Source organism: Pipistrellus hanaki (assembly GCF_964339955.1).
Source record: "Pipistrellus hanaki genome assembly, contig: scaffold_41, whole genome shotgun sequence".
In the NCBI taxonomy this organism is placed as follows: Eukaryota; Metazoa; Chordata; class Mammalia; order Chiroptera; family Vespertilionidae; genus Pipistrellus; species Pipistrellus hanaki.
Window position 1 is genome coordinate 142,399 of NW_028182292.1, and position 9,693 is coordinate 152,091.

General features: G+C 72.9%; 1 protein-coding gene across 1 annotated transcript; it reads left to right on the top strand.

Annotated features, from left to right (window-relative positions):
• Positions 1-2,364: 2,364 nt before the first annotated feature.
• RHPN1 (rhophilin Rho GTPase binding protein 1) lies at positions 2,365-9,693 on the top strand (the record flags this gene model as incomplete). Its single annotated transcript, XM_084907128.1, is given in 16 exon segments — positions 2,365-2,536; positions 4,966-5,078; positions 5,427-5,555; positions 5,809-5,884; positions 6,216-6,293; positions 6,576-6,700; positions 6,773-6,939; positions 7,040-7,233; positions 7,464-7,620; positions 7,879-7,913; positions 7,915-7,996; positions 8,099-8,293; positions 8,791-8,867; positions 8,950-9,096; positions 9,360-9,521; positions 9,655-9,693. Coding segments are annotated over 16 exon segments (1,857 nt in total), but the record flags the coding sequence as incomplete, so codon positions are not given.

The window sequence follows — 9,693 nt, forward strand, 5'->3', positions numbered from 1 at the left end:
CCCGGGACGACGGGGTCTCCCCATCACAGGAGTGTTGGTTGTTTACAAACAGTTCCAGGGCCCTCCTGCCGACCGCCCGGCTGACGGGGCCATCACCGCCATCGGCTAAGACTCACTGCACCGCCAGGCGCTCCACCGCTCCTCCTGCCTCGCGGTTATTTATTCTCCGTTTACGCCGGGCCCCTCCTGCCGGCCACCACGTCACATGCCAGCTGCGAGCAGCAGAGGCGTCGCTCAGACCATCGCTGCCCGCTGGAGCCGCTGGGGCTCACGGCCTGTTTTCCTTTCACTCGGCTTGTTGCTGCGTGACTGATGCAGCTTTTAATCGTCAGTAATTTCCTCTGCTTTCTTTCGATTTGGTTAATTTATTATATATACTAGAGGCCCGGTGCACAGAACTCGTGCACATTAAAAGGGAATTAGAGGAAATACTTTAATCCTGCTATTTGCCCTTTCTCTAGGATAGAAGAGCCAGAGATGAAAAAAAAAATTAGTAAAATGTATATGAAGATCCCCCTCCTATTGGAGTCTGGGCTCACCACGGGCCCAGAGTCAAGTCCCCGCCCACCCATGCACACCTCAAAATCACGTGAGACTCAGACCCAGCCGGCCCCTCTCCCATCAAGCCCTGCAGGGCGGGGGTGCAGCTTCAGATCCCCCAGCCCCAGAGCAAGGGTGTGAGAACCATTTGCATCTTAGCTTTTTATTATAGGATATATATATATTCACACACACACACACAAACTCACCTAATTTTACAGAATTTTATGTTTATTCCATACATACATAATATTGTCCATATATTGTTAGTTATAATGTATATATTATCCTATATAATAAGAGCCTAATGTGCAAGTTGATCGAACAGCAGAATGACTGGTGGAACGACCGGTTGCTATGACACCCACTGACCACCAGGGGGCAGACACTCAAGGCAGGAACTGCCCAGCCCGCAGGCCCCAGGCCTGTCAAGGCAGGTGCCAGCAGGCACCCTGATCGCCCTGCTGGTGGCCCCACAGATCCGCCCTGATCGCCCACCAGGCCTAGGGACCCGACCTGTGCAGGAATTCCGTGCACAGGCCTCTAGTTTATATCCGGTGTTACGTATTACAAAAGGTTAAAGGATGCTATTTATTTTCTAGTTACTTTTTAGGTATTGTACTATTTTGTCTTTTAATTTTCTTTTAATTCAGACCTCATTTAGAAATATCTTTTCACTTCTAAGTGGCCGTTCTTTATGGCCCATTCCCAGACGGGTCCCCTGCGATCCTCTGCTGGGAAGGGCCCGGCTTCTCAGACCTGCTCAGCAGCTCCCTCCCTGCGCCGCCTGCGTGGCTCCTGGAGCTGACGACTGCGCATCGGATCCACATCCGACCAACAAGATTCACACAGACACACACACCCGCCCTCGCCCCCGTGGGCCCGGCCGCCGGGACGGCTGGGTGCCTCGCTATGGATGAGGGGCACGCCCAGCCGGCAATATTGTCGGATTTCTCGGCCTCTGGCCGCTCGCTACTCCTGTGCCTGCGGCGCCGGGCGGGGCCAGCCACAGGCTCAGCCGGAGGAAGGAGACCCTGTGCGGCGCCGCAGGCTCAGGGCCCGGCCCCCGGGGGGAACCTTAGAGGGAACCTGATAACAGATTAGCCTCGGCTCGGGCTCCGGTGTTCCTGCGCCACAAAGGGTGTGTTCCTGGTGGGGCGGACCCACCGGAACCGAGCGGCTCCCGAGGCCCCGGGAACTCGGGGGAGTGGGGGGGGGGGGGCGGTGGAAGCACAGGGATGGGGACCCGGCGGGCGCAGGTTCTGGGGCGCACAAGCCGGAAACGGGCCGGTTCTGCAGTCAGCTGGGAAGCGGGTTGTGGAGCTGCAGTGGTTCTGGGGCAGGTTCTGGGGGCCGGACCTGCGGAGCTCACCCCCGGAGCGGCCGGCGGGAGGGAGCGGCCTCGCAAACCCTCCAGAACCGTTAACCCCGCGGGCACAGGTGGACCAGCCCCGAGGCCCCGCCGCCGGAGGACCGCAGAAACGCGCGCGGGGAGGGAGCCGCGGGAGGCGGCCGAGGGTGGGGCCGGGAGCGGGAGAGTTTCACTTTTTTTTTACTTTTCCTTTTTCCTCCAACTTCTCGGCTCGCTCCGCGCCGCCCGCGCACGCGCACTGCGCGCCCCGCGGCCGAGCTCGGCGTCGGGCCGGGCGGTTGCCAGGGCGACCGCATTCCCCCAGGACTCCGCGGGTGGGCGGGCGGAGCCTGAGCGCCCGGAGCCACCTCCTTCGCTCTCTGGTTGGCCGAGGCTGCTGTCCGTCGGGGCCGCCGCCGTCGCCGATTGGGCAGCGGAAAGTTTCGCACGCTCGGCGCGGGCCGCCACGCCCCTCCCGTCCGCGGGGCCGCCGCCGGGGAGCCGACCGTGCGGACCCGGCGCGGCCTCGGCTTCCAGGCGGGCGCGGCCGGAGCGGCGGCGGCGATGGTCCCTGAGGAGAGGCCGGGCGGCCCCGGCGCCGGCGAGGAGAACCCCCGGCTGCAGGCGGCCGACGGCGGCCGCAAGGTGGGCGCCCGGGGCGGGGCGCCGGGAGGAGGGCGCCGGAGCGGGGGCGCGCGGCTGGGTCCGCGGCGCGGCTCCCTGTCCCGCGCGGGGGGAGCCAGACTCCCGGCGGCCGCCACCCGCACCCCGCGCGCCCCGAAAGGCGAGCGGGGAAACAGGCGCGGACCCCGCGGCAATGGCCTGCGCGGGTTCCGCTCTGGCCGGTCGGGATCAAGTGCGGGAGGAGGCGGAGGCCCCTCCCGGGGGCCCCGGGGGCGGAGGGCGCCATCCCAGCTCCGCGTCCCGGGTCCCTGGTCGGCAGGTGCGGCTTCTGTCGGGGACGGCCGGGCTCGGGGTACCTTCCTACAGCCCCCGGCCCGGCCCCGGCGTGGGGTGCAGCCTCGCGGGGACAGGGAACGGCTGGGAGCCTCGCGGGCGGCGGTGTCCTCCCGTCCCTTCCCTGCACCCCCGCCCGCGAGGCCCTCCCGCCCGGCGCTGCGGGCTGCGGCCGGCTCCAGGGCTGCCCTCCCGGCTGCCCGGCGCGCCCTCCGCGCGTCCAGCTCTGTGCGGCCGGGCCTTCGGGGCGAAGGGGGGTCTGGTGGGACATGGGCCGGGTCACCAGCCACGTGCTGGACCGGACCCCGGAGGGCGGCCCCCTCCCTCCCCGCCCCGGAGCTGCGGTGCGCGCAGCTGGGTGGGGGAGCACCCTGGGCAGCCGAGCCTGGGCACTGCCCTTCGTGCCCCGCTTCCGCCGCCCTGGCAGGCGCTGCCGGTGGAATGCCGGGGAGGCTGCTCGCACCCGGTGGCCCCGAGGGCGCTCTGCCCCCGGCCCCGCGGGAAGGCGCTGGAACTTTCCAGCCTGCTCTCTCGGCTGCGCCCCAGGAGGCCTGGGGTGGGGGTGGGTGGGGGTGGCCTGGGAGCGGGGGTGGAGCTGGGTGCCGCAGGCTGGGAGGCGCCCCGCACACCCTCAGACACTCCTGTTGCCTCGTGGCTCTCACTCCCTGCCCCTCTGCTGGGCTGGGGCAATCTCCCTCCCCGGAGGTCTCACCTGCCCCTCGGCCGGGCTGGGGGAGGGCCGGTCCTGGACCCCAGAGGATGCTCCAGTGTGGGTGTCTCCGCCCCCAGTGCTGAGGGCGGGTGCCAGTGGGTCCCGGGCCCTGTGTCCGGCGGGGACTCCCAGCACCAGTAAGGGCCCAGTGAGGAGCAGCCGGCCCAGTTAGCAGGGCCTGGGAGTGGGGCCATCTGAAGGCCCAGTGAGCCTCAGCGCGTGGGGGAGGGCGGGTCCCCGCAGCCTGAGGGGCCTGGGCCTGGGTCCACCTGGCATGGGCGTGGCTGCAGCCGCCGGGGCCTGGCGGCAGGGTTGGGGGACGGCAGAGGTGGGGGTGGGATGCTGGCCCCACTCCTTGGGGTGTCCAGGTGAGACCAAGGAGGGCGGGGGTCCCTGAGGTGGGGGAGGCTGGGCATCGGGGCAGAGCCCCGGGCTCAGAGGGGAAGCTGGTCCGCCAGGCCTGAGGGCCGCTCCCTGGGAACCCGGGCGGGGAGCCTGGGGGGGCGGGGCCCTGCTGTTTGTTCCAGCGCAGCCTGTGCTGACATAACTGTCCTCCGCTGTCCCCTCACCCCGCCGCCCGTTTCCTCCTGGCTGCTGGGGCCGCAGCCCAGAGCTTCCGCAGCGAGCGCCAGCCCCGCCGTTAGGGGAGGGTAGGGTTAGGGGTTAGGGTTAGGGCCGGGGCCGGGGCCGGGGCCGGGGGTGTGAGGGGGTGGCTTCTCCGTTCTCCGCCCCTCCCCCCGTGGGCTCCGGTCGGGAACGCTGGTCACTGGGCCCTGCGGCCCGAGAGGCAGGGCCTCCGTTCCCACGCGGGTCGGGTCGGGTGGAGTGAGGGGTCCGAGTCCTCCTGACCCCGGCTGGAGGCTGACCAAACAGGAGGTCCCTGCGTGACCGTCCCCCCCACAGCAGGCCGCACGCCCTGCTCAGCTGCCCGCTCCTCACCGGCGGCCCCACGCGGGCAGGACGGCGCCATTGCCCTGGTGGGCGGAGTGCGGCCGGGCGGCAGCAGGCAGTCCGGGCCCGGCTCGCTGCCTGTGAGCGGGCGGCCCCAGGCCTGTGGTCCGGGCCCTCGCCAAGGGGTCCCTCGGCAGCGGCTGGAGCGGAGCCCGGCAGAGCCTCAGGCGCAGGGGCCTCGCCGCTCGGAGGGGCGGCCCGAGAGCCAGCGCCAGGCCTCGGTCACCGTCCTGGCTTCCCTCCCGCCGACGGCGCTGGACAGCTGTGTTGGGGGGCTGCGTGGGGAGCATCTGGCTCCCAGAGGTGGGTCCGGGCTGGGCCGAGACCAGAGCCCCGCACGCTGCTGCCGGCCCCCGCCCTCCTCTGGCATCGCCGAGCCCAGGCTCCGTGGCAGGCGGGCGGGAGACGCGGGGCCGGCCTCGGTGCTGAGCCTGTGACCGTGGCCCCCGTGCAGGGCGGCGACCCCCTGGCGCAGGCGCAGCGAGGCCTGCAGAGCCGCAGGGCCCGCGTCCACCAGCAGATCAGCAAGGAGCTCCGCATGCGGGCGGGCGCCGAGAGCCTGTACAGGTGGGCACACGGCCTGGGCGGCCCCGGCAGGGCAGGGCAGGGCCAGGGCCGGCCGGCAGCGCCTGCTCTCCTGGCCCCGCCCCGAGCCGGGCCTTCCAGGGACCCCGCCCCTCTGGGCACCGGAAGCGGCACTGAGGTCAATCCCGCCCTGGGAAGTGGGTTCGAGGGTTGGCAGCCGGCACGGCCTGGGCCGGGGGAGGCAGGGGAGCAGGGGAGGGGCGCCCTGGAGGCCGTGGGACAGCCGGGGCCGCCTCGTGGCCTGGACCCGCTGCTGCCCCCAGGGGGTTGGGGGGGGCCCGGGCCTGAGGCCCACCCCCGGGCTGGCTTCACCCCCGCCCGGCCCTCCAGAGCCACCAGCAACAGCCGCGTCAGGGAGACCGTGGCCCAGGAGCTGAGCTACGTCAACTCCAGCCTGCAGCTGCTGAAGGAGGAGCTGGAGGAGCTGGACTGCGGCTCGGACACCGACGGGCCCGGGAGGTGCCAGCACGCGTGGGGGTGGACACGGGTGTGCGTGTGTGTGCGTGTGTGAGCGCCGTGTGTGTGCATGTGTGCGTGCATGTGTGTGTGTGTGTGTGTGTGTTTGTGCAGTGTGGGAGGCACGTGCCCCGGGCAGCCCTGCGGGGCCTGGCATGTGTGGGTGTGCAGGGTTGCTCGGAGTGGGGGAGGTGTGGGGGGGGCCTCCATGGCCTGGGTGCACCGGCAGCCTCAGGGCGGCCCCGTCTGGTTCCAGTGGAGGCATCGCTGTTCCCCTGATTCCCCTGGGGCTGAAGGAGACACAGGAGCTGGACTGGTCAGCAGCCCTGAGGGTGAGTGCGGGCCGGGCGGGTCCTGGCGGCTCCCTGGTCCGGCCGTCTCACTGGATGGACGGGAAGCAGGCCGAGGGCAGCGTCCGGCCTGGGGACCCCCTCCCCAACTCGGGGTCCTGCCTGGGAGGCTCTGGAGGGTCCCACTGCCTGTGGTGACCAGGACTGGTCTCCTGTCCCGCTGGCCACTGCCCTGCGGGCCCTGCCACCCAGGGGTTAGCACCCGCCGAGTCTCTGGGCCCGAGGGTGGGAGCGTGGCCAGAGCGAGGGCCCCGCCCCGTGTCCCCCCCATGGGGCCGGGAGACTCGGGAAGGCCAGCGCCCTCTCCCCCCAGGAGCTGATCTCGGAGCGCTTCGGAGAGGACGGGGCCACCTACGAGGCGGAGATCCGGGAGCTGGCCGACCTGCGGCAGGTGGGCCGCTCGCCCTGGTTCCCCCGGGCAGTCCCGGCAGCAGGACCAGCCCCAGGGTCCACACAGCTCAGTGTGGCTCCCACGCCTGCCAGTGCCCGAACCCGGCCCCCAGCCCGTCCCTCCCCAGGGGCCTGCCTCTCCCTCACGGACCTTCAGGCTCCTGGGGCGAACGTGAGGCCCCTCCGCTCCACACGGCTGCTCCCGGGCTGGGCTGGCCGGGCGCCGCGCGGTGGGTGCGTGGGGATGGCCGGAGGGGGTCACAGCTCCCCCCGCCCCCCGCAGGCCGTGCGGACGCCCAGCCGCAGCCAGGCCGGCCTGGAGCTGCTCATGGCCTACTACAACCAGCTCTGCCTGCTGGACGCCCGCTTCGCCAGCCCGGCCCGGGGCCTGGGGCTGCTCTTCCACTGGTAGGCCTCCCCGCCCGCACCCCCTCCTGTCTCCCCGGCTTTCTCGGAACCCCACCCCTGACCCTCCCGCAGGTACGACTCGCTCACGGGCGTCCCCGCCCAGCAGCGGTCGCTGGCCTTCGAGAAGGGCAGCGTGCTCTTCAACATCGGGGCGCTGCACACGCAGATCGGGGCGCGCCAGGACCGCTCCTGCCCCGGGGGCGCCGGCCGCGCGGCCGAGGCCTTCCAGAGGGCGGCAGGTGAGGGCGGGGGCGGACCCCCGGGAGGGCTGGGCTGTGCCGGTGTGGGTGCCGGGCTGGGGTGCGGGCACCTGCCCCGCGCTGTGAGCACCCTCCGCAGGCGCCTTCAGCCTCCTGCGGGAGAAGTTCTCGCAGGCGCCGAGCCCCGACATGAGCCCCGCCTCGCTGCGCGTGCTGGAGCAGCTCATGGCCGCCCAGGCCCAGGAGTGCGTCTTCGAGGGGCTCTCGCTCCCAGCGCCCGCCGCCCCCCACGACGGCCCGGCCCAGCTGCGCCTGGCGCAGGAGGCCGCCCAGGTGAGTACGCACCCTGTCCCGAGAGACCCCAACCCACCCCCAGTCCAGCTCCGGGAGGCACTGACCAGAACAGGACTGGGCACAGCCCCCAGGCTGGAACCCGCAGGGCCGGGCCGGTGAAGCTGGCCCCAGGTGGGAGGCGGCGGAGGCTGCGGGGCGGAGGCTGCGGGGCTGAGGCTGCGGGGTCTGGCCGGGCCTGGCCGGGCTCAGTCCTGCCCCGGGCCTGGCAGGTGGCGGCCGAGTACGAGCAGGTGCGCCGGGCCATGGCGCAGCCGCCCGTCCGCGACTACGTGCCGTTCGCCTGGAGCGCGCTGGTGATGGTCAAGGCCGAGCACTTCCGCGCCCTGGCGCACGTCCACGCGGCCACGGCCCTGTGCGGCGGCGCCCGTGAGTGCCCGCCCCGCGTTGCGTGCGTGTGTGCGTGCGGGGGGGGGGCTGTGCGTGCGGGGGGGGGCTGTGCGTGCGTGTGTGCGTGCGGGGGGGGCTGTGCGTGCGTGTGTGCGTGCGGGGGGGCTGTGCGTGCGGGGGGGCTGTGCGTGCGGGGGGGCTGTGCGTGCGGGGGTGTGCGTGCGGGGGGTGGGCAGTGCGTGCGGGGCGGGGGGGGGCCTCAGTGTCGGGGCTCACGGCCCGCTCTGACCCCAGCAGCCGAGGCGGAGCTCCCGGTGCGGGAGCCGGAGGTCCCACCCGGAGCCCCCGGACCGCCCTGAGCCCCAGCGCCCCGCCCTGGCGCTGCCGCGGGAGCCGGAGGAGCGCAGGAAGCTGGGTGAGGGGGGCACACGGGCTCCCTGTGCCTCTGGGTGCGGGCGGGGGAGGCGAGGGAGGGGGACCCCGCAGGGCGCGGTGCGATGGGCTGTCCCGCCCGCAGGCAAGGCCCACCTGCGGCGCGCCATCCTGGGCCAGGAGGCGGCGCTGCGGCTGCACGCCGTGGGCCGCGCCCTGCGCCGCGTGGACCCGCTGCAGGCGGTGCTGGCCCAGGCGCTGCGGCGCTCGCTGGCCCAGTACTCGGCGCTGGACCTGGAGGACGACTTCTTCGAGGCCCCCGAGGCCCCCGACATCCCGCGTGAGCAGCAGCGGGGGGGAGGGGGGTCCTAGGTGTGGGGGTGGGGTATCGGTGTGTGTCGGGGGTGGGGGCGGGTGGGTGTGTGTGGGGCTGTGGGGAGGGCGGGGCCCGGCAGCTGCTGGGATGCCGTGTCACCTCCCGCCCCCAGCCGAGCGGAGGAGCCGGGCGCCAGGGGCACCCCCCTGCCCCTGGCTGCCCCCCCTGCCCCTGGCTGCCCCCCTGCCCCTGGCTGCCCCCCTGCCCCTGGCTGCCCCCCGCCCCCTGGCTGCCCCCCCGCCCCTGGCTGCCCCCCTGCCCCTGGCTGCCCCCCTGCCCCTGGCTGCCCCCCCGCCCCTGGCTGCCCCCCGCCCCCTGGCTGCCCGGGAGACAGAGCCCCGGCCGGCCGGCTCCGGTACCGGTGGAACCGCCGGCTCCTCCCGCCGTGGGTGCAGCCAGGCCCGGGGGCGGGAGGGACGTGTCCGGCCGGAGCCGCGGGCTCAGCCCCCCTGTGCCTTCAGCCCGGACGCACCGGCGGCCGGAGGCGCGGGCCCCCAGCTTCTCGCGGGTGAAGGTGGCGGACATCTTCCACCGGCTGGTGAGCCCGGGCCCGCACCCCTGGTCCTGCCCGGATGGCGGGGGGGAGGGGGCGCCGGCCCGGCCTGACCCGGGCCCCCCAGGGGCCGCCGTCCGTGTTCTCAGCCCGGAACCGCTGGCGGCTGCTGGGCCCCGTGCACCTGGCCCGCGGGGAGGGCGGCTTCGGCTTCACGCTGCGGGGCGACGCGCCGGTGCTCATCGCGGCCGTGAACCCCGGGGGCCGCGCCGCGGTAAGGGGGGGTGCGGGGGGGAGGGGGGAGGGGGGAAGGAGGAGGGGGAGGGGAGGGGAGCGGGGGAAAGGGGGTGTGAGGGGAAGGGGGTGTGGGGGGAGGGGGGTGTGGGGGGAGGGAGTGGGGGGGGAAGGGGGTGTGGGGGGAGGGAGCGGGGGAAGGGGTGCTGGGGGGAAGGGGGAAGGGGTGCGGGGTGCAGGGAGCACAGGCTGGGAGGAGGAGGGGGCGGGTGCCGGCCGCGGACCGCAGTGCCCTCCCCACAGGCGGCCGGCCTCCGGGAGGGTGACTACATCGTGGCGGTGGACGGGCAGCCGAGCCGCTGGTGGAAGCACGCGGAGGTGGTGGCGCGGCTCAAGGGCGTGGGCGCCGAGGGCGTGAGCCTGCAGGTGGCCTCCCTGCTGCCCAGCCCCGAGCCCCCCGGCCCGGTGAGCCCCTGCCCGGGGCCAGCCCCCCGGGGCAGCATGACCCCCACACACCCCTCCCTGCCCCACACACCCCTCCCTTCTGTCCCCCACCCCCCTCCGCCCGGCTGCTGACCCTGTGCCTTCTCGGCCGCAGGGGGACCGCCGGCCGGCGCTGCGGGGGCTTCTGCGGAAC